Source organism: Columba livia, chromosome 4 (assembly GCF_036013475.1).
Source record: "Columba livia isolate bColLiv1 breed racing homer chromosome 4, bColLiv1.pat.W.v2, whole genome shotgun sequence".
Lineage (NCBI taxonomy): Eukaryota > Metazoa > Chordata > Aves > Columbiformes > Columbidae > Columba > Columba livia.
In genome coordinates, this window is record NC_088605.1 from 65,001,896 (window position 1) to 65,027,384 (window position 25,489).

Here is a 25,489-nt window from a genome sequence, read left to right on the forward strand (position 1 = left end):
ATATGATTTTTCTTATTTTTCCTCATCAATTACAACCTCCTTCCTGACTCGGAGGGACCACAGTCCTCTAGAGCTAAAACAAGTTACCCTGGATACAGTCTTTTTCTAAGCAGGCATTGTCACATGTGGTAAATATTATTCACCAGAGAATAAACTGAAATCACATAATTCATTTCAACAAGGAAGGGAACCAAGAGAAAAAGTGAAGATTTTAACAGATGCTGTACACCGACAAGGAGATTCGTTGTACAAAACTAAAATCTTCTTTGTATGGAAACAATAGCCGCAAAAGTATTAGTCTTCTGCACTTTTCATTGCTTAGCTTTTATCTGTTTAGCAACACTCCAGTCTTGGTGCCTGCCTTCCTCCTTCTGCTGCCTGTTCAGTGAAAACCTGAAAGTGTTGTCATGTTTGGCCCTCATGTGTCTCTACAAAAACTGGTAAAATCAACTATGCTCTTCAAGACCTTTCCTTGAACTTCACCTAGGCCAGGATGCGCACACTTAATTAGCAAAGGCTAAGACTGCCTTACATGTCTTATTGCACTGATAATGAATTATTTCACTCCTCACACCATACAAATGTAATATTTGTTTAAGAGTACAACATGAACTTGTATAGTGTTCATTCTTATACGTCACATATATCTGATAATCCTTATATGTCACGCCAGCAGAGTTAATATAGCACAGTCCTGGTTTTCTGCAGTTTTACGGACCAGCAATCCCTAAGGACTGTATAGGGTGCATTGCTAGTCCCTAAAACTGCAGAAAACCAGGACTGTGCTATATTAGCTCTGCTGGTATTTTCAGAATTTCCTAACTTCAGTTGCCTAATTAGAAAACCTATTTTCTTTCTCCTTTTTCCTCCATCTACTTTTCTGTTTAACCTAAAGAAGTTTGCAGGCAATTCTTGCATGTGAGCAGCAGCCCTCCATGTGCAACTGTGAGCACGATGGAAACGGAGCGCTGGAGGATTCCTGTGGTTAATACATAACTTGTAGATTCACCATAAATCCAGGAAACATTTCCAATGCCTGAATCTAATTATGCTTCGGGGGTATTTATTTATATTTTATTCTCTAATTGGCATGACTGAAGGATGAGCTAACTTTTTAATGTTAGATTTTACTGTTTTCTTTATTTTAAAATTATGTACATAGTACAGATCTTTGACTTATCAAGGAGAACACATAGCAAGAGCAAGGCACAGATACTTAAATTAGCTCAGTGATGTTTCCTAGTTTTCAAAAAAACCCAAGTGTAGCTAATAAGGCTTACTATTTTTTTGCAATTCAAACTAACTAAATACTCTTGTTCTCAGCATTAAAGCTGTCATATTTGCTGAGTCAGCAACAGAATATGGATGTTTATTTTAGCTGCACATATTTTAACCAGTGAATAACAACATCTTCTTCATATTTAACAATTGTTTGAATAATTCATGAAACTAATAAAAGTGTGTTTGCATTTATTCCAACTGTTTTGACACAGGAGAAGATTAATACTCTGATTAAACAATTAATCAGAGCTATTAAAACTAATATTTATTTAAAATGAAGACGACATTTTGGCTATTCTTTGCCATTCACTGAAGTGCTAAAGACCTGAGAAAAATGTATCTATTTACATTTGAAATAAGGATCCAACAGAAGATGTCTCTGAAGCTTACTTTTCCTCTTTAAATGCATGTTAAGAATGCTTATCCTAGAAAGCAAGAGTCCTTCAGCCAAATATGAGCAGGAAAAAAGTATAACTTTATAACTTAGGCATACTTTCCCCAGTTTATCACTACAGTCATTCCGTATAAGGTTTTAAAATAAATGACCTTGATAAAGCAATCTCATTAGAACAACCTGGTAAACATGATGAGAGTTATAAGCTAGAAAGTGACAAATAAATAAGTAGGTAAACAGTATAATATAATGTCATGTAACTACCAAAAGAACATAAAGTTATTTCTATTCAGTATATAACTAATTTTCATTTAATAAAATTATCCTGACATGACCACCCAAAACTCTTAAGACATTAATCTTCTTTCTGCTTTCGGACAGAAAATATTAATCCAAATTTCCTTCCATCTTCAAGTCAGTCCCTTCTTGGATTCATCTTAGACAGAAAGTCTCACACACTCCTTGTCCATCCTCTATGGAAAGATCTCCATATTTCAAGCTACTATTGGCAGCCTGCATCAGTTACTCTGCTGAGATTCAGAGAGTTTCTATCAATTCCTGGTTTTTGGATGGTCCACCAGTGTTCAAATGATACCTTCTTAACCTTCCCTTCTCATCTAAACTATGTTCTTCCTGTGCCCTATTGTTTCCTCTGTTGTTATTGACCAGACTTGATTTGCAGAAGTGGATCTTTCTAGGCCTTTGAACAAGGACATGTACTCCAGGAATCATGGAAGAAGTTAGGATGCAGGGACCTTGGAGGTCACAATATCCAACTCCCATTCAAAGCAAGGCAACCTCCAAAGTTAGATCAGGTTGCTCAGTGCTTTACCCAGCAGGGTTTTGCTTTGGTTTGTCTTTTCTTCAATGTGGAGATTCCTCCAGATAAATTGCTGTGATACAACTGGAACTTCTTCTAAACTTCTACTTTTTTATTTTTTTACTCCTTATTCTTCTAGCAAGTAGAGCCATCCAAGATGGCAGCAGGTTGTCCTACCACTTTCACTTATCTCCCTTGCGGTGTGCTAATACTAGCTTTCCAATATCTCAATAAAATACTGTATTTGTTCACTTTCGTGCTGATGGGCTACCTGTTTCATGGGTTCCAGACGCAATAAGGTGTGTCGTAAGGACTTAGATATGGAAAAACAAAAAATAGCTTGCAAATCCATTCTTCTTCCTGTTCTGCCTAAGATATTATGTTTATATTTAGATATTATTTTTGTAGAGAGGACTGTTTTTAGTGATTAGAGAACTTACACAAGTACTAGCTATTCTGAGAGTCTCGCACATATAAAACAAATCATTCAAGGAACCTTACTGGATTGAACAGGATAAGAAACTGATTGCCAATATGCATATAGGTAGCATAATTTAACCCACGTGCTCAGTTCTACTGCTTTTCAGAAACATGAAGCCAATGATTTTAACCTCACAAAACCAGAGCGGTTTTGGTTTTCAGAGCTCATTTTCCACAACAGTCTGCTAATTTAAGTGTAAGACCATGAATTTAAGAGCAATGTTCTGATAAACCTTTATCCCACCGAAGTAACCTTCCTCAAAAAATTATGAGATGTACATGTTTTCATGCTTTATGCAAGTCAATTTTCAAGAAACATTTTCACAAATTCAGACTACTATGCACTTCTCAGCTGGGGAACAATTTTATTTGGACAACATAAAGAATTAAGCTATTTATATATGTTTGATTAGTATTTCAGGGTATCAAATCCAGTAAGGGGAAGGAAACATCTCAGCTAATGTGTTGGGAAACAGGGAGTCTCCAAACCAGAGCCATCCCCAGTAACTCCATTTCAGGTGAATGTTACAGTCAGTTGAGTATACAGATCTCAGCTGAAATATCGAAAGATTCGGGGTATTTATTTTTATGTCATAAAGATCTTTTTTCTGAAGACCAGGAAAATTAAGATAACACTGGATAATTGATAACAGAAAACATTCAGCATTTATCATTCATCACCTCAAGCTGATGATATCACATGCAGTGGCTTATAAAAAAATCTAACTTCCTGGATTTTTTTTTAATTGAAAAATATAACAGGAACAGATACTAACTGAATGCTCTTGGGTTAGATTTCAGCTGATTTGAGAGTATCAGCTTTTGTGGTTCTCTGTATCCATCTTTTCAAGTGGTTGTTCTAATACTTTAGTCTTGCATTTGAAATAATTTCACAAACCTACATTCCTTCATCTTAATGAGTTCTGGAAAATGGGAAATGAAGGGTTCAAAGGAAGGGAAGACAACTACTGTAAATCACAAAGTATATTCCCTCTAGAAAGTGATTATTTTGAAAACAAAACCTGATCATCATTAAGAGATGTAATTATAACAGATTGTTTAAACCCTAATGATCTTGCGCTGAGGTAATCAGTCTTTATAATCCTATTCAGTGAAAAGAACTAAATTACCTTTGCAGTATGATGAAGTGAAATGCAGCTGACAAAACATAATAAATCAAGGAAAAGACTCTCAGTTTTCAGGTAAGCCATTATAAAGGTCTACAGCTCATGTACTCTAATTTACAGTGAACAGAGACTCTGTCTCAGAAAATACTAATTTCTACTCGTATACAATGTTGTGTAAGTTTGCTGTTTGTTTGGTTTTTTTTGTTTGGTTTTTTTGTTTTGTTTTTTTTTTTTTTTACCAAGCATGCAAATTCAATTATGAGACTGTATTTTTATTCCAAGAGAAGCAGCAAAGCTATGTATATAGAAAACTGAATTAGAAATTACTATTTTGATTTTTTTTTTTTTTTCTGAGACACTCAAGTGTTATATTCATAAAGAAAAAGTTACAGACTTTATTGTTACATTCACTATGGCTATTTTTAATCATGTATGAATCAGGTTTAGACACCCAAGCAGCTGTGTTCTCTTTCTGTTGGCAGTATAATAACGACATAATAGTCTCTATGTCAAGCATTCTCAAACAATCTGTATTCTGACATTTGTTTGCAGAACGTATTGAATACTAAATTTGCAGAATTTCAAATATGCTTTTGCAGACATAAAATGTCTAAATATACTGAATATTAATTGTGATCTTATCTAATAAGCTCTACTGACATTCAGCTCTGAAGAAATTTTGTTATTTAATTACATACTTTGGTGCCATTTGTTTTCTATCTTGACCAATTAATCTCCAGACACTTAAATAATTCTTGATTCTGCAATGGCCAACTGATTTAAAAAGATCTGACTCCCAAACAGAAATGTCTGCCTCAGTGGTAGTCTATTCTAAAATTATTTGTGTTGACAAGGAGTTTAAGAAATCTCATTTCAGATGCCACATTTAATTCATGGCATGAAAGAAATCCAACACTTCAAACTGTAAGAGTCTCTCACCACATTTTCCTAGTTAAAACCTTCTTTTTTTTTGAGTTTGTCACATGTGGGGCTTTATTTTTAGTTGACATAAGGGTTGAACATTAAGATATGAGCTTTAATACCAGAAAAAAAACAGCTGAACATTTCTTTAATGTTTCAAATGATAGGCTAGAAGCATATATTACAGTATGCTACTACAGTTAATTAAGTGTTTTGCTTAGTTGTAACAGCAAACATATGCCCAGTTAATCCTGGTGCTAACGACCTAAAGAGTTACAGGGGATAGGTGCCCTAGAATTACTATGCCATGCTCCTGGCAATATAAATTGATACACTAATACAACATGAAATAAAATCCTGGATTGTTTGCTTAATTAGAACTGCTTGTCAATTAACAATAATTGCTCCTGACCTGAGGCTCATTAGAACACTGGGGAGGTTCACACAAAAGATCACATCAGTGTCCTGTATATCAACAGGCCTTTCACACTCCGTATGTATCAACTTCTGTAGCTGCACTTTAAACAAAGTAGTTAAGCTTTTATTTTGGAATTAACCTCCTCCTTTGTAATTAAGTATGTGACATCTCCTGTACCAACCTGGTTTAAGAAAGAAAACAAAACCAAAACCAATCAACCCCCTGGCCACCCCCACTGGTTTCTAAGGGCTTTTGGTGGCAGTGGTGGCAAGCCCGAACACTCACATCATAATGAGCATGGCTGTGCGAACCTGGGCTTCCCTGGGGCATCTGAGATACAGAAATACTCTTTAGAAGAGGTAATGAAAGCCTTGCCTTATCTCCTCTGGTTAGACTCTTTATTATGTCTGTAAAAAGGGACTTTAGCAATGGTTACAATTGTTCAGACCTTCCTTAAATATCATACTGAGCTAGACAATGATTTAATTTCTTCTGCTCTTGTTCACTTAGGGTGCTCTAAGCATGGCAGGAATGTCTGAACCTAAATAAATGGAATCGTAAATTATCATTTTCATTTGGGTCCATTTTCTATAGACACAATTAATAAATGGTAGAAAGTTCATGCTAGAATTTGCGTTTTATTCAAAGGCTGTGAACAAAAAGTCTGAGGCACTGCTGTGGTACACACATTTTATAACTGTGGTGCTTCACGGCAGCAGTAAGACAGGATGGATGTAACCCTGCACCACCATCCAATGGCAAATCCCTATTTCTGTTTTTGTTTTGAGCATCTGTCATTCAGAAATCATGATTAAAGACTGGGAGCTAATCCCCTGATCAGCTCTTGTTTGATCCCTGGCCACCTACGCTGCAGACATCTTAAGTTCAGTGAGGGGAATCCTACCACAGTGTACACCCGTATTGGCTTCTGACACACACAGCTTTTAAAGTGACATTTTTCTAAAGCGTATATTCTACAGATACTTTGGTGGACTTGTTTGAATTCTTTTAAAAGTTTCAAAAAATGTTTTTTTCTTGAATGCTCCTCACATCCCATGATAACAAGAAAAGTATTACTACTCCTGATGTAAAGTCCAGTAAATGCGCAAATTTCTCATGCACACAGGAACCACAGGTGGAAAAAGACCCAAGCAGACACAGATTCTGCCTGATCAAAACAAGTGTGTATACGAAATTAAAACTTGCAAGGTCTTTGGAGAAGGGCTGCTTTCCTAAATGTCAGTCTGAATAACAAAGGAAGTTGCAGGCTGGAAAACAGTCATGCTACAATAATTTCAAGTAGAGAAATTCAGTGGGCCAAAGTTTTGATGGTATAATTAGTCACAATAACCACGTTGTTTTCTTTTCCTTCAGAGGATATCTCTGTATTTTCATCCAGCCTCTAACACTATGTATTACAATGGCTGAAGTGGCTTAAGAGAATTTGTGACCTAAATCTGTAGATATTTCTCTTAGAATGACTGAAAGCACCCAGAACCCTTTCAGAGGCAGCCAGAAATTTAATTTGCTAATCACTGTACCCTTTGAAGACTGCAAGTAAAATTCATTATCTTCCTCCATGACAACAGAGAATAGAGCCTTCCCATGATTAGTGCAAACATCAGCCTGCTTTTCTAGGGATAAAATCCTGCTGCGTTCAAATATGTAATAAGTATTAGAGAAAAAAATACTCAGAAGAGGTAAGAATGCAGCAGCCATTTCTGTTGTTGCTGAAAAAAAAATTACAAAGGGACAAAATATAGAACAGACATGCTGGGTCATTTTGCCTGAATTCTGTTTTCTTTCCTATATCTTTTATCAGTTTTCTGTCTTGTATGACTAAACAATTTGGGGCAGAGGTCAATTTTCTTGCTTGGCACACTCCTAGCAGGCTTGACATGCTACCACGACATGCATAACAATAATATAAAAATCAAACTTAAGCATTGGAAATGGTCTCTACATATTTAACAAATTAAAATAGTTCTTGTAAAATCCTTCTGTTCTAATGCAAGTCAGGTAAGTGAGATTTGCTGAGGACAGAGCTAAAATGAAATAGCACTGTGGGCACCTGGTCCTCTCACTTTTCATAACTACAAATACCTCATTTTTCATGACCTCTTCACCTATTGGGGACGCTCATATTCAAATAATAGCAGCTAGATCGTATCTTGTGCTAAAAATGTATGTTTCTGTCCTCCTTCCATCTCCTCTTGATTGTAAGATATAGAGAAGTAAAAGCGTACCTGTAAACCCCGTTTTACAAACGCAGTTGAAGCTTCCAGGGAAGTTCTGGCAGGCGGCACCATTTTTGCAGGGGTTGGAAAGGCACTCGTTGACGTCCCTCTCGCAGGCCATGCCAGTGAAGCCCTCCGGGCAACTGCAGGAGAAGCCCCCCACCAAATTGTGGCAAGTCCCATCATTGTGGCAGGGGGAAGGCAGGCATTCGTTGATGTCGGTCTCACACAGAGTCCCCTCGTACCCTGGCAAGCACCTGCACACGAAGGGCCGAAGGGGCTCGTTGGCCACAATGATGACAGGGACGCTCTCATGGCTCTTCAGAGCAGGGCTCACCGCCAGCCTCCTTAGGCAGCTCCCTCCGTTCTGGCAAGGGCTCTGCAGGCACCAGTCGTGGTCCACAGCCTCAATCCGCACGCCGCTCTGGCGGAAAAGGATGTCTTTGATGCTCTCGAAGAAGGTGGCCACACCACTGGGATTTACATACTGGTTGTTGCCACGTTTGACAGCCGCCATCAAGAAGGTGTGGTTGCTCTCCTCATATAGCCCATATAGCTGGACGGCAGTGCCCAGCCCCATCAGCTGGGAGCTGGCGATGCGCAAGAAGTGGAGATAGTGATTTGTTAGGAAATCCTGCACGCTGTGGGTACTCAGGCGGAGGAGGATGCTGTTGTCGATGGTGGCGTTACTGAAACCCATGAAGAAAATCCGGACACTGCTGGTGACAGCACCATGTAGCCCATCATTGCTCAGGACGGCCAGGTCAAATGTGCCATCTGTGGACCTTGCCTGCGAGTGCAGATCACAGGTGCCCCCGGGAATACTGAAGAGGCTGGTGACTCCTGAGGTGAGGGAACACTGGAAGCTGTCTAGCACATCTGGATCCTGTGGCTTTACATTGCCCAAAATTCCACCTGGGAAGAGGTTGCCATAATAGTGAACAAAGATTTCTACTGTTCTGGGCTGAGATGGGTTGTCATTTTGGTCTATTACCTTGATCAGCACAGTTCCTGTGGAAGACATCTGAGGAACGCCAGAGTCTCTCGTAATCACTGACAGGTAGAAATTGCTGATTTGCTCTCTGTCAATCTCTCTTGTTGTTGTCAGAACACCAGTGGTGCTAAGGCTGAAGTAGCTGGTTGCAGGGCCAGTGCTGAGCAAGTAATATGTAAAGGGACCTTGGTTCGGTGGGAGATCAGGATCTGACGATTGAAGTGTCATCACAAGTGTTCCTGCACGGTTATTCTCCATGACTTCTCCTTGCCTGGTGGACAATGTTGGGCCGTTGTCGTTGATATCTTCCAAAGTTACCAATAAAGAGGCACTTCCTGTAGCAGATGGTGTTCCTGAATCGATGGCCAGCACAGACAGGTTGTACACTGGCAATGTTTCTCGGTCCAGCTCTGCAGTGACTGTCACCTGTCCTGTCTGTGGGTTGATGGAAAAGGCACTGTTGTTGTTGCCAGACCCAATGAAATAGGAAAACCTGCTCCAGCTAGGTACAGAATCTGAATCAAAAGCACTCACGAATGTGACATGGGTGCCTGGAGGAACACCCTCACTGATTCTTATATTGTAGGTTCCTAAAGTAAAAACAGGAGGATCGTTGGCATCCAGTATAGTGATATTAACAGTTACTTCATCTATATCTGCACCACGAATACTGCCAAAATTTTTTGCAAGGACCTTCAAAGAGATTCGTTCTTCTTTTTCTCTGTCGAGAGGCCCTGAAACGTAGATCTGGCCACTTTTCTCATCTATCTGGAAGCCTTTCTTTCTGCTGTTGCCAAAGGTAAGGTAGTGGACTTCTCCATCAGTTCCCATATCACGATCACTAGCAAAAACTTCACCTACAACAGTACCTTTGGAGGCTGCCTCAGAAACCTCAAAATAATAAAGCTTGGACACGAAACGGGGGACATATTCATTTGTCCCTTCTAACTGGATATTGACACTAGCAAAGCTGCACCTCTCTTCATCTGGAATATTAAAAGCCTTTACCATTAAATGGTAGCTTTGCTTTGTTTCATAATCTAAAAATCCCTGGGTGGTGATTGTTCCAGTATTGGGGTCAATGACAAAGAGGTCACTATCTGAGGACTGAATAGCATATGCAATCACAGCGTTAGGTCCAGAGTCAGCATCCGTGGCATTTAAACGAATAACAGTTGTCCCACTGGGGGCATTTTCTAACACGTTGGGAAAGTAGTCCTCAGGGTTGAATGCTGGAGAATTATCATTCACATCAATTACATTAACAGTGACCCTGCAGTAGCCTGTCCTGGACACCCATCCTCCATCTGTGGCAGTGACAACTAGCTCATGCTTTTGGCATAACTCAAAATCAAGTGGTTTTGCTAGTGTCAGTGTACCGGTAGTTGTATTAATAGCAAAGATGCCAGCCTCATTTCCAGAGGAAATATTATATCTGATTAATCCGTTCATAGCGGCATCTCTGTCCTGAGCAGAAACTGTCCTGATGACTGTTCCAACAGAGTGACTCTCCGGGATTGTAACGCTCATATGGCTTTGTGAAAACTCAGGTGTATGGTAATTTTCCTCTGTCACAACTATTTCAACAGCTACCTCAGATGAGAGTGGAGGATTACCTTTATCCTTTGCTTTCACTTTAAAGAGAAAGTTTTTGTTCAAATCAGCCATTAGTGAAGATGACACAGAAATCCAGCCTGTACTCCTGTCCAGTCTGAATTTATTAGTTTTGCTTTCATCAGAGACAAAATACTCCACTTCAGAATTCAAGCCAAAGTCTTTGTCATCCACTGCAGTAACTTTAATTAAGTTTGTGCCAACCCTCACGTTTTTAGTGACAGGAGTAAAATATTTACGAGCGAGGAATAGCGGTGCATTGTCATTGCTGTCTACTATGTTAATAGTGACGGTTGTCTCGCTCATTAATGGAGGACTGCCTCGGTCTGAAGAAGTAACAATGAAACTGTGCCTATTAATGTTGACATTGCTTGAACCGCTGGAGTTTTGGTACCTTAAATACTGCTTGTTGAAAATTTCCCCCGTCGTTGCATTAATTCGGAAGAATTCAGATTGGGATTTTATGAAGTAGAAGACTTGGCCATTTGACCCTTCATCGGGATCAGTAGCTGAAACCTGGGTGACCTTCAACCCAACTCCAGGAAGCTCAGGACAATCCAAGTAGTAGGACGGCTTTGTAAATCGTGGGGCATTGTCATTAACGTCCATAACAAATATGGTAACATCTGTGCTCACTGTCCACCCAGAGTCATGTGCAGAGACTCTGATTCTGTAGCGATCTGTGTCCTCCCTGTTTAGTGGTCTGCTGATGGTGATATCCCCAGTGCTGGGATTTATGGTAAATGGGAGACTCGTATCCCTTATGGAGTACCTGCTGACTGCGTTCACACCAATGTCTTCATCTGATGTTGTGACTCGGGTTACCGTAAAACCTAGAGGTGCATTTTCAGGCACAGAAGCACTGAATATCTGTGAAAACCTTGGAGCATTGTCATTTTCATCCAAAATATTAATAATAACTTTGACGGTTGTGCTCTGCAGTGGGGTGCCTTTATCTGAAGCTTTTATGGTTAGCGTGTATTGAGACAATTTCTCCCTGTCCAAGGGCCTGACACTTCGGATCTCACCAGTGGCTCGATTGATACTGAAACTATTTTCCATATTGCCCTCAATTATTTCATAATTTAGCTGTCCATTTAGACCACTGTCCCTGTCGACAGCAGCCACCGTCAGTATCTTCCGTGGGGACAGGTTCTCCATTATTTCTGCAACGAAGGGATCTTGCTCAAACTCTGGTGCATTATCATTGACATCTATCACCATTACTTCCAGCTTCTTATATGAGGAAAAGGGAGGAAAGCCCGTATCTCTGGCCTCAATCCAAACCACGTATTTCTGTATGGCTTCAAAATCCAACGCCTGCCCAACAGAAAGCTGTCCTGTCACCTGGTCAACCAGGAAAGTGCTGCCCAGATTACCACTGGCGATGTAGTAAGACAGGGAGCCTCCCCTGGCTGAAGACCCAGAAATGGTGGTGACGAGCGTACCAACTGCTTGGTTTTCGGGAAATGTGAAGGTCTCCTGATCAGCCTGAACATGAGGGAATTCTGCTTTGTTCACAAACCTCACGGTGACAGTTGTAGAGTCTGTCTTGGGGTACTTGCCGCCATCTCTTACATGAACAGAAATGGTGACTTCAGACTCTCCTGCCAGCGGGTTTGCAGCCAGGATCGCCCCCCTTGCTGGATCAATGTGGAATTTCTCAGAGTTTTTCCCCATGAGTGAATAATGGAGCTCGGCGTTGGAGCCAGCATCTGCATCAGTGACTGTCACTGCAAACACGAACGAGCCTGAAAGGGAGAACAGAGATAGGGCAGATCTTTAATGAATGCACCCATGGTGGGCAATGTGATGCCAGCTTTTCACTTGGAATCACTTGTGAGGGTGTCCCCCTCCTGGTATTCATCCTGGAGCTGTATGCTTTTCCACACACTGCTCTGAAAATGAACTGCTTTTTTCACACGAGAAGTTCAACAAGGGGCAGGTGAGTTTGTGAGCCTGAAAAGCATGCACATGGTGAGAAAACGTGGGTTTGAAAACTAGGTCACTGCATTCAGAGAAACACATGTACAGATGTCAGGGACTACATGTGTGTCTGCACTGGAAAATGGACCTGCAATTATCTGCAAGCCTAGCATCCCAATTCTGGAACATTCTCATTATGAGAGCCATAAATCTAGTTAAATCTTATTTTTATTTTTTAAATTACTAATACTTTTTGTATCCAGGTAAAAAACAAAAACAAAACAAAATAAAACAAAACAAACAAACCAAAAGAACCAAAAGAAAACAGACCTGGAATTCAACGACTATTAAGGTTATGTAAGTGAACAGGCAGCACCCAAGGACATTTACTCGACAGACCCACCTTCCCTCATTTCCCTGATGCTGCTCCTTTGTCTCCAATAGCCTCTTGCTTCTGATTTTGTAAGAGCATTCTGAAGAGAGTAACTAACAAGACTGCATTTTTAAAAGCATGCTGGCCCACTGAAATAGCAGTAAAATCACACAGAAATATATAACTATTGCACAGTAGTGCAATAACATGAATATATTATATTTCAGGTCTTTTGAATTTAGGCTTCACAATGAGCTCAACTATACAGGCACCATTTGCATTAATACCTATATTTGCCTATTTGCAAGGAGAATCCAGAGTGTTATTTTGCACTGGAGTTTACAGATCTAACGCACAACACATCTTTCAAATTTGACACTGTCCGACCAATTTGTAGAATGTTCTGTTGATGTTTTACTGGTGCTGTAATTTAGAAAATACCACTTCTGTATAAAAATCATGTTGTTTTCAACCTCTTAAGGCAAAATCATTTGCAGTCAGGAACAACTTTGACAGCGTCCCCTGAAAACCACACTTCATGTCACTATTTGTCATGAGCAATGATTTGTAATCCAGAGGGAGAAATATGTAGACAAGAACAGTATTCAAGTCCTTGTGAGAAGCAGAACAAAACAATATAGATTTTTGCTTCAGTTAAGCAAATTATATTATTAATAATACTAATTCTCTCTTTTAGTCTTGATTAAAAAATAACAAAGAAATCAAGCTTTTTCTTTAAGACTGTACACTAGATATCCTGTGACTGGAATAAAAGCAAAAGCCTTGAAAAAGTTTTGAGGGTTTGTTCTTTTCTTTTTTTGGAAAAGCTACTTCAGACTCTACATTAGACTGCAAGAAAGTTTTGGTTGTGTTGTTGTTGTTTTATTTTGTTGTTTTTTTAATGGATGCCATGCCTGCTAGTAACATCATTGTCAAAATAACGTGAAAAGATATTAACATTTCCTTTTAAATGAAAGTGAACTATCAGGTGGGGATGTTGCAAATAAAAAAAAAGTGCACGTATCTCTAGGCTTTTGCTAAGTTAAAAACAGAGTAAACATAGCTTAGGCTTTCTATATGTTTCTACTTATAACAGGTTTCATACAAAAAGCTTCCCAAAAGATATTGCCAGAAAACATCAGTTAAACCTACATGTACTTCTCATAAACACATTTAAAAAAGAAAACACCCAGAAAAGAACGTTACAAAGGCACTGTGCCCTAGTTAGAATACACAAAGATTCACCAATGCAATAATAATATACTTTCATAATGCTGTTCTGGAAACAGGGGAGAAATGTAAACAAATTCATTCTTCCATAAAAAGAAGAAGTATTTGCAATTGTTTAAAATTTAGAAAGAAAACCCCAAGACCTGGAAATAAGCCCTTTTTTTCTTTTTTTTTTTTTCTTTTAAAGGAAAATTTGTTTTGTAAACCATTTGTCTTGGACTCCTCTCTGTTGGCATCGCACATCCATGTATGCGTATGCATGTGAAAATGCCCAGTGTCACTGACTTCACAGCCAGCCATTCTGACTGCAGTTCGCTACATTTATGATAATATAGTGATCATATTATAAAAGCCTTTTACTGCTTTGATATACTAGAGGTCCCAGCATTAGTCCATTGTAAAACTTAGAAATAAAATCTCAGAATAGGAGAATCTTTCAGAATATTGTCCCCAACCCCATGCAAATACATGTTATCCTTCCCCCTTCCAATGCTAGTTCTGCAAATAGAAAATATTAATGTTTTACACTTACCCACTTATAATGTATTTATTTATTAGGCTTGTTTAAACATAAACTGAATCAGAAACTAATTCCTACATTGAGTGAAGTCACTTTAATTTGGGTGCAGATGCCACAAAAGAAAGGTTGCAGCTTGACTTTACTTTTATTTTACTTTACCATTTGGCTCAAGGAAAGACAACATAGCTAACATTTTATATAGACAGGGCCTTTTTGGAAGGGGTTGACAAAATCCTCTTTAAGAATTGCTTGGGGTGTCAAGAGAACATCTACATGCAGTAGGAAACTTTCAGAGCAAAGAGAGGCTATTGCCTTCCTAACCCTGGCAAAATAATTTCATCACTTGTTTGGTCTTTCAAATCAGAAGATGGCTTCTCATTTATACTACGTCTTCTTCACATCACTGCAGGAAAATATTTGGGTTTGGATGGAAGGAACAAACTAAAATCAAATTGCTAAATTGCAGGTGATATATTGAGCCTTGCCATTATTCATTCCCATGCAACACAAAGATAACTCAACCTGGAAAACAGCTGCTGAGAAACATCTCAGAAACATTTCTCTCGGCACAGCTTTGCATTTGGTAAGATGCTTATGCAATGTGAAGTACCCCACACACTGTCACTGATCAGGTTACCTGAAGTGGTAGGTGATGGGACATGGGTGACATAGGGATGATGTTGAAATTTGGGTGGGTTGTCATTCACATCAGCGACAGCGACGAGCACGCTGGTGGAACTGGAGAGAGCCCTAGGGAAGCCCCCATCACTCGCGACCACCACCAAAGTGTAGTTCTCCCTTGACTCTCGATCGAGTAGAGCACTGGTGATAATTTGTCCTGTTGATGGGTTGATTGTGAATTGCGAATCGCCACCCGTAAGCTTGTAGCTGTTTGGAAAAGAAAAAAAAAATCATCCCAAAATGAAAACGAAACAAAAAATCCCAAACAAACAAACAAAATAAAACAAAAAAACAGGGAAGAAAAACTTGATTAGTATTTCATAAGGCAGCCTGCTGCCGTAAGATAATAGCAATTTTCTACACTCTTCAGATCACCACATTGATGGATATCAACACACAGATTTTCTTCTGACAGTCCATCTGTCTTAACTTTTTTCCCCTCCGTATTTTGAGTCATGTCATACATGACATTTCTGGGGATTTCTAAATGTAGCTGCCTAACAAAGATAGATTTTTAATAAATAAGGCGCAGACTAAGCCTTTATACGTCTGGAGATACAGTCAGACAGACTCTTAAAATTGCAAGTGGTCTAATACAGGCATCCTCTAGTACTGATTTCCCCTGGCTAATGCATTAAGTGTTACTCCAAAAAGCTGACATGTTCTTAACTGAATCTGCAGAATATAATTAGAAAAAATATTATTTTCTGAAAGAAAAGGATTACTATTTTACAAAATAATATGAGGATTTATAATTCGTATTTATTCCTGATACTGAGTTAAGGTTTGCTATTCAAGTTCAAGATTTCAATGACAATTCATAGTAATTCATAATAAATCATAGTAAATCAGCAACCACAGAACTACATTAATAGAGACCTAATTTGCAGCAGAACTTAATCCTTGACTGGAGTGTTTGTACGTGTGTACGTCCATGTGCTTGTGTGTGCATATGCAAAAATTTGATTTGATAAGAAATGACTGTGTGCTTGCTGCAGTTCATTCTATGGGCTACCTCTGGCTTACTGGCACAGTGAATGTCTTGGCTGAATGCTTACCCAGCTTGTGTTTGCACAGAATAAATCTTGAATATATACAGAGCACTGGGTTGTATTTTTAAAGGTAACTGGTTAATATCAAATTTCTTTTAATTCAGACAGTGGGCTTTCTACAAAACAAAGGAAACAAAAACTGGCTAAAATGAACAATTGTCATATTCAATATCACAACCATTGCAAAAACCACTTGCACTTCTTCTTCAGAGGAGCCTGGCACAGCACCGTAGCATTTTTTTTAAAGTATATGAGTCTATAAGAATCAGAAGAAAACTGGTGTTATAAGAGAGCGTAATATTCATATGTTCACATTTTTAAAATCAAAACAGGTTATGACAGAAATAATAACATGGGCCAGAAGCTTTACCTAGAGGATTGATAGCCAGTCTGTGTAATAAGCTGTGGCAACTTCTCATATTCAGTCATTAATCTCTACAGGATGCCATGAGCGTGCTTTAATTGCTTAATTATGATACAATATGATGACCAGATGTAATTATTCTCCAGCTATAGCATCTAGGGTAGAAAGAATGTGCACAAAGCCTAAAGCACCACTTAAATGTCCCAAATACCAGCAGCACTGGCAAATTTAATCTGTGATTTGCAATGTTTTAACCCTGTGTGAGGTGTCACAGAAGACAGGGACTTTCTTTTGTGTATTTCCACATATAAAGAATAGCTCAAGCAATAATATTGGAAAGACGCTATGGATATATTTTTCTTTAAAGACAGACAAATTATGCTTGCCATTGGATACTCTGAGTCATATCTGAGTACAATTTTATGCAAACCAACTGGACAAAGTGCATTTCCAGACAGTATCTCAGGACAGTTAAAAAATTCCAAACCAAACCAAAACCAAACCAAACCAAATAGACCACAAAAAAAAAAAATCACAAACAAACCAAACCAAAACATTACAAAGTTCTGCAAACATGACAACTAGCATGAACATAATCTGACTGAAGTGCTTAAAATCTGCCTTCCTGATTAGTCTGTGCTCACCCTTCTTGTCTATACTATCTTCAATAATCCTGGTCCGGTGTGCATTGCCATTAACAATCTCATCAGCCTGCTTTAATGACTTCACAAATTATGACCAGAAATAAGAGAGAAAGTGTTGGCACATACGGATATATAACAGTTTTGCAGTGTCACCTACTTTTTGCATAACACAGGCCATTTTTGACTTTACATGAAAATCTCAGCATAGGATTTTACATACCATCTTTGGAAACCAAATATACTTTTTTGAAACAGGCTCTAATAAGACTGAGAACGAGTTTTTAGTGCTCAGCAGCTCTGACAAGACCTCATATGTTCACATCCCTCTGGCTTTTGGCAGTTTTGTAATACCAGTCATATTTTAAGATTTGCATTACTTTAAATGCTGAATCTGGACAAATTCTGTCCAAGAAAAACAAAGCATGCTCCTGAGTCTAAAAAGTACAAAACAAAACATTAAACCAATTTTAAAATAGCTACTTATGAAGGAAAAAAAATTATCAACTATTCTACTATGAGGTACTGAGTGAATGACAAAGACTAATGGCAGAGATATTAAAGCACTTCAACCACACTAAAGAAATCCGAGAGTGCCCTGATAATTTCTGGTTATGGGATGCAATCATTACAATCACTCATGCTTTGTATGGATTATTTTTTTGTAAAGAAGCTTGCCAGAAATAGTTTCTTAGAGTGAGAGTGAATAGAATTAAAAGCTACATTGTTCCACAATTTAATAAATGGTAATTTTGGATGTTTTGCAAATATTTAAAGATGCCAAAAAAATAAAGTTCCTATTTTTGGCTTGGAACTAGCCAGAAAGAAAATGTTAAAATGTTTTATACATACTTGCTTTTCCAGAACATAGTTCTGGGTTTGTTTGTTTGTTGTTTTTTTTTTTCAAATATACAGCCACAGTGATGTTCTTATACAATTTAAAGAATAAACCAAGGTGAAATAACAAAAGCAAATAAAGAAGCTACTTTTAGATCCTGTTTTTTAAGTATGGGAACAGTTGTGGGTGTTTGCACTCACAAAAGTTAGATGTGACGGGATTACCTACATGTCCTTCCAATTAAAAAGTAATATGAATCTGCATTGTATTCTATTAGCAATAAATCAGCCCTCAGTGGGTAATCTTCAGCTTGTCACTGCTACTTAGCATCTTCATTACTCTTGTCTGTAGAACTGGGAATGGCCAGTGTTTAGCCCAGTGTCCACTTCAGTTGCATCATCTGAGCTGTACAAATCATTCATCATTTAATGGGAAAAATGCCAAATTCTAACTTTATTACTGGTTTTCCAAATGGGAAAAACTTTACTTCTTGCCTTGTGTAATTTTAATTCTATAAACGGGGCTCTAAACTGAAGACATTAATTGACCATAAAATTACCCAGGGAACACGGTGGCTTCAAGTGAAAATTGCTTACTACATGAAAAGATGTGAAAGCAGCTGCAAAGGCAGGTAACTGTTTCTGTTGAGCGTTCAGTGGTCTGCAGTGTCTCCCATAACATACATATTAGTATGTTGAGTAATATTTTACCTGCTCAGCTAGTTTATTATAAGAGCATCCAACTCTGCATAAGCAGTCATCTAAACTACAGTTATATTTGAAAAGCCACTTTAGATTCAAATTAAGATACTGAAGACTTCCTCAAACATATGTATGCTATCACAAGAATAACACTATCTACCAGTTTGGACATTCTTATGCAAAAATTGATACTGATTTCTAAATTTGCCTAGCTTAAAAATTAAAGATTTCTAAAACCGCAAAATAGATTTCACACTTTTATTGCCGTGACTCATTACATTTGAACATAATTGTAAAAAAACCATAAATATATAAAAATATATAATTATATAAATATATAAATATATATATTTAACTCTGGTGCAAAGTCATCTTTTGTAGCAAATTCATTGATGATGTTTGAAAACTGTATCTTCCTCTCTCCCACCAAGCCTTTTCCAAAAGCTCCTTTGATTGGTATTTAAGAAGTCAGTCAGTCTCCAAGAACAGTGGTTTCTAGCTTCTTCAGGGATACACTTTACAAGATTTGTATTATATACATTAACTACGTCCTTCATTGCAAGGCCTCAATTCTAAAAGCTGTGTTAAATAGAAGGCAAAAGCCTTTCCAAAGGCTACACAAGCTGATGATAGTCAGTAATGAAGAACATTCACAGTCCATATCATATTTCTTTATGAAGAGAATCCACATGTAAAGACTGCAAGTTGAAGTGTTTAATCCACTTATGACAGAATCTGGAGTTTCAGGGTTTCTTTGTTTTTTATTCTTTTCATTTATCTACCTCTACACTTAATGAGAATTATAAATCTACCTTATTAACAACTACACTTGTGCAAGTAAATTTTAGTTTTTTACTAAATGAAAAGCAAGCTAGAATAGTACTTCAACTCGTCCTTGACACAACTCTAAAGGCCTTTAAACAACAAAAAAGCCAGATTCGCTGAGAGAATTTAACTGCACTTACACAGCTGTCCTTTTGTGTCTTACAGCTCTAGTGCATGTTAGTGATGGACACTGGAGATAAAAAATCTTCAGGCAAGGTATGAGGCATTATTCCATAAAGCAACAGCAAATGACCTACCTAATAACAGCATTTGTGGAAGCATCAGCATCTGAGGAGTTTACGAGCAAAATATCTGTCCCCGTAGGTGCATCCTCCGGAACAGTGGCAGAATACATGTTAAAGGCGAATGTGGGGACATTGTCATTGACATCATCCACTGTGACAGCAATGGTTCCAGTGCCAGTGAGGGCAGGAGATCCTGAGGGAAAAAGGGATACAAAATACTAGAAGTTACAAATACCACCATGTTAAACTGAGGTCTGCCATCCCCAATTTAAAGCCTAGTGCTTGAACAGGTCACAGTTCACAGAGCAAGAAAGCCAGTTCGACATATAGGACAGGGACGGATTTGTCCCAAAGTCATCTCAACAAAAAGTATAAGCTGCGAGAGAAAAAAAATCATCTTTTCTTGCTTCATCTAATTCCAGAAATATTTTGTAATACAAGCTCAGTGGAAAAAGATGGTCTTGGAAGCATTCAGAAACCTTCCTGTAACAATTAGGACCAATTTAAACATGTGGTTGACTTTTCTGTTTCTCTAAGAGAAGACATTCAAAGGTGGCACACTGACAGCCGTGAAGACTCCAGCCCTCAATTTATTTATCCGCAGAACAAATAGAGTGGAAACAGTGGCAAACCCCAGCTTTCCACACAGCTTCTCCACTGCCGGTCATACCCCTGACCTGGGAAGACCTTCTCCAAGCGGGTGAGAAGGTTGCGCAGTCTCCAGACACATCCATTCAGACTTGATTTCTCTGTAGAAGCAACCATCTAGAGCAGCAAATAATGCTTGCTCAGGTGGGATATTGGCTTACGGGAAATTGGACTGAATTTATTTAACCTACAGCTTTCATCCTCCATGTTATTCTAATAATTAACTCAGATGAGCAGAAACGAGTGAGAAACAGCACGTTTGTTCATGTGCAGCCTTGCAGCCTCTCAGTATTTAACCTCCTTTTTTTTTTATTGTCAAATTAAAAAAAAAAAAGACACTGAAAAATTTTACAAGTTCGTGTTACTTTTGCCAGCCCATTACACTTATTTTGAGCCAAGAATCAGCAATCTGGTAACCAAATTCTCCACTGAAGGTCCCTGGAAAAACAGGATCATTCTGTTCTTTGAATACATAGCAAAAATGAGACAAGCATAAAACACACAAGATACACCCCTTTTACTCAAATGACTGATGATGACCATGCATGCTTTACCCAAGCTTGCCTTGCTTTCCCCTTCAATCTCAAACAGATACAATAAATTCATCATTTGCTGGACTGGGGAAAAAGCACCCCAGAGACTGGTTCAAGCCCTTGCTGCAAGGCAAGTACATTTTACGGAGCTGTCATTTGATGAAACGCAGGCAGCCCCTGTGTGACCGTCCTGGTCCTTCCATCCCAGCAGATGACCGGGTGGCTGCTACCCAAGGTTATTGCTGGGCCTCAAGCTCTCAAGGCTGGGAAGGAGGCAGGCTTTGCTCTTAGGGTGCGCACAGTCCTGGCAAGGGCTCCAAACAATGAGCTCTCATGTAAAAGAAAAAATAATGACCCATTTCCCCCCATTTTAACCCTTGCAGGCTGAAGTACCACCACACTGCATTGCAGGAAGAAGCTGAGAGCAGCTTCTGCACAGGAAGGAAGGTTTTCACTGCAAAATACTTCAAAGTAACTTGTCATAATGCACAAATGGATTGAATGAAAGAGCTTCGAACTGAAACGTGCTACGCATCTTGCAAGTCTGACTTTGAAGCCTGCTGATCAGATGGGCTGGATCACAGCACTGAGGGAAGAACGTGCACACCAAAGAGTGTAGGTTTCACGCCACAGCCGTGCACAATGGAGGCCTTTCTCTGCTTTAGTCTGAGGTAATCCACTTTGCCAAATAATATACTTTCAGCCAGGAAGGTTACATTAAGGCAATAAGTCTGACTCATTTTTTACCCCTTTTATTCCCTCCCCTGATTTTGTCATTTAGCCAAACACTTATAGATAGAAAAGACTGAAAAGCATTCTTGATTGCTGAAATATTGCCTGTGGAGTGTTTATTATTACTGCATTAAATGAAACAGAGTCCTCAGCAGTGTTTGCTGCATGTGTCATCAAGCTCTGCCCTTCCATACACATTTAATCGACATTCATCTCACTGCTAATGAAATGAAAAGTTGAAAGAAGTTAGCAATTCAGCCTGGAAAAGAAAGCTAACTCACCGTTAAAACCCAAACTTCATTGTTTTATGTGTATTTGCTAACAAACAGCCGATGCCAGAAAATTAATGCTGTCTGTTTATTCACAAAAACGAACTGCAATGGCAGCCCCTCCAACGCGTGCCTTTAGAGAAGACCCAGCACCGGGGTGATGGGACCAGCAGCCCCTCCAACCCGTGCCTTTAGAGGAGACTCAACACTGGGATGGTGGGATCAACAGCCCTTCTAACACCTGCCTTTAGAGAAGACCCAGCCCTGGGGTGATGGGACCAGCAGCCCCTCCAACCCAAGCCTTTAGAGAAGACCCAGCGCTGAGGTGATGGGATCAGCTCAGCACAGCTCTGCAGGCCAGCCTGGTCCCAGATGGCAGCCACAGGAAGCCACAGCTTTTGATTCAGCCATTTGACTCCAACCAGCACCGGCCCACTTTCTTACCTGAGGAATCTGAGTTTGCAGGATCAAACCCAAGGGTCAAATCCTAGCCCTTGCCTCAGCCCCCTACATATTCCATGCCATTATTTTCCAATTCTACTTCCCTGCTGGGTGAATCTACAAGGCACCACACAGGGCAGTACGGACACACTTATATTAGCCTTAGAGAAGTGATATACCAGCCAAAGTTGAGCACCATACTAATAAAATTAGCTAAGGTAATGTAAGTAACTCAGATCCCATTCAGCACTAGCTTGTGGCCGCGTTCTGCTGACAGAAATATCCCAGAAGTCCAATATTGACATCCTAAGTCACTGCTCTTCAGTTCGAAACCCAAAATCATTCTCATTTTACTTAGATGGAAAAAGTCATGCATCTACATTGGTTTCCTGTCTATGAAGTGATCCAAATATGGGGTTTTTTTGTCTAAGTAAAACATCACGTCCACAAATTTACTCTTTTATTCTATTACACTGAAAGATAGAGTTGCAATTTCACAGAGAGCCCTTGAAGATTTTATTCACTTGAAATTAAATGACTAGCTCACATTTCTGCAGTTACTGAGAAATATAAGAAGAGGAAATTACAAATGAAGTAATTTTCTATAGAAAAGAAATATCTGGAGACCAAATTCTACCGTCCTCAGTGAACTTTCAGTGAAGGTTGTGCTTGCATAAGGACCACAGGATTTGGCCCCTGTTAATAAGTAGGTTTCATAAACTGTACATGTCATATTTGTGGTGAAATAAGTAGTTTCCATGGTCAGGCTGAGTTCCCAGATTTCTTAGTTTTGCTTCGATAGCAAATCTTCCCCAAGTTGGTTATTCTTATTATGCTAGAGCATCATAACTTTTTTCTTTCAAACTGAGCTTAATATTTTGCATAAGTGTAGTAAGTTTTGTGTAAATTCTGCAATATTAGCCAAGCACTCAAGATGCCTCCCAGACTTTTTTAATAAACCAGACATGTTCACAAGCTATATAAAATTGCTGTACACAGCCACACAAGCCTCTGCATGCCCCTAGAAACAGCCCTGAGGGCTAAAGCCACAAAGAAACATACGATTCTCCCTTAGTGAACTTGCACTGAAATTTCTACCAATTTTTCATAATAGTCTGAACTATTTTTCAGCAGAAGCAGCAGCTATTTATTTGTCAGATACCTCTTATTTAGAGCAGTTCTCTAGTGAACATCAAATCTTTAAAATTTAAAAGGCGACATTACTATGTTATTATTTCGAACTTGCTATATCCATGTGCTGTGGTTTGTTTCTATGAACTGACCAGTTTATTTTCTAGGTGACAGCTGTACATATACATTAAGCAGACAGACCCACAAATGTCCACACGTCATTGTTGAAATAAAGATTAACCTGGGATAGTGTCAAAATAGTAACACTGAGTTCAGGAAGAAAATTGCTTCCCACGGATGTTGTTCCAAAAATTCAAGCTTTTTGCTTACATCTGCAAGTAAACATGTGTCTGGGGATGAAGAGAAGGAGCAGACCTTGGGAGTCTGCTCTTTGGAGGCCCACGGCGGAGGACGAGTTACAGGGGGAGGTTACAAGAGGCCACCTTGGGCTTGGCCAGTCCTGGGCTTTGAGAAGATGACATGAACAAACAGCCATGAGGTGGGCAGGATTCTCTTCTCCCTTATAATTCACTTCTGTCTTCTTCAGCAAGAGGGGACTGGCAAAGACCTACCGTTACCTTTGCTAATCTTAGTTGGTCTTCTACCCCATTCACCAAAGCTCGTTTGTGACTGATTACCACAAAAATATGATGACATTGGAAATGTGTCAGCTTACAAGTTAGAACAAGCCTTGGAAACCTTTTGCTCCCCTCATCCAGCAGAGAAAATATTGGCTACATGCACCAACACAAGTAGAAGAAAATAAACTAGATGCAGGAAGGTGACAGTGGGGAGAAATATCATTTAACCTGACACAATTTCTGCCTCCCAAATGCAGGATAACCAGCAAAGAGAAGACAATAACTGTTTCGAGGTGAACTCATCATAAACCACTCATTCCCCTAACTTGTGCCAATGTTCACGAGCCACAAAGTCATCCAAAAGAGATGCACCTAAAGACAGCTTTCACTTCACCTACTCGTGTACCCTTAGAAGAAGGGAGCACCACTTGCTATCCTCATCCACCCTTGTCCTGGGGAATGGAGAAAACAGGCTCTCTTGGCTCCCTCTAACCCCCAAACACATGACGCCATCTGCTTCAGAGTATGTTCAGCTCTCCACACCACAGCTGGACACCAGCTCCAGTGGGGAATGATCAGAGTGGACTGCATCAGTAAAAGAAAACAACTGAAGGAAACGCACAAAGCCATTTAAATGCTTCAAGAAAACTCAGGAAAGTATGATGCTATTGGAAATTATCTTGGCTGTGTGGTACTGTGTGGCTTACAGTAAAACTTAGAAATAGGAGAATGTGTTCAGCACATTATCCACATATTGTCTGAAGTTTTAATGGATTCTAGGTCTTGTCTGTGCCCTAGTTAGTAGAGCAGATAGTAAAACTATCATTCCTTTTAGAAACCCAGAACTCAAAGTTTTGCCAGCATTAAAATATCAAAATTAAGTGCTAGAAAACTAACAATAAACTTAAGAAAAAACTCCCAATACATTTCACTAAAAAAAAAAAAAAAAAAAAAAAAAAAAAAAGATTAAAATTAAATAAAATGAACCTAAATGACTAATTGAAACTCATACTGCAGGCAGTTTACCATGTTTTGTGTTAAGTTAAACACATCGTTATCCCGAAAATTCGAAAGCGATTTAACAGACATGGAATTTTTGCTTTGCTGAAATGTGTTGCTTTGCAACAAAGCGGATTTCACTTCTCCAGTCAAACACTCAATGAATGAGTCCCAGGGCTAGAAGTCGTGTGTGTTATTGCAGAGTATTAACTTTTTCACTCAAGTAAATGAGGCCTTTCTCACAATAAAGCAGACAATCTTTCTAAATGCATTTAAATGCAGACAGAGTGTGCTGAGCCTCACACAAATGGTGAGTTTTAAATTGTGAGGATAAAGCAAGTTAAAATGCTACTAGCTTGCATTACACTTTTTTCCTTTTTATTTTCCTCTTACTCAGTTTTTCATGCTAAGTCTTAAATAACTAGTCAAAGTATATATTTTGAGACAAAAGCTGAAATAAGTAGTTAATAAAC

The 25,489-nt window shown here is 38.9% G+C and overlaps 1 protein-coding gene across 1 annotated transcript in view; it reads right to left on the reverse strand.

The window, feature by feature from the left end:
• Positions 1–25,489, reverse strand: part of FAT4 (FAT atypical cadherin 4) — a 147,482-nt gene that overhangs the window by 23,071 nt on the left and 98,922 nt on the right. The window contains exons 7-9 of the mRNA XM_021292324.2: positions 19,695–19,875; positions 14,973–15,223; positions 7,688–12,037 (exon numbers count right to left, since the gene is read on the reverse strand). Of these exons, the coding sequence (XP_021147999.2) occupies positions 7,688–12,037; positions 14,973–15,223; positions 19,695–19,875 (4,782 nt within the window). The remainder of the gene's footprint in view (positions 1–7,687; positions 12,038–14,972; positions 15,224–19,694; positions 19,876–25,489) is intronic.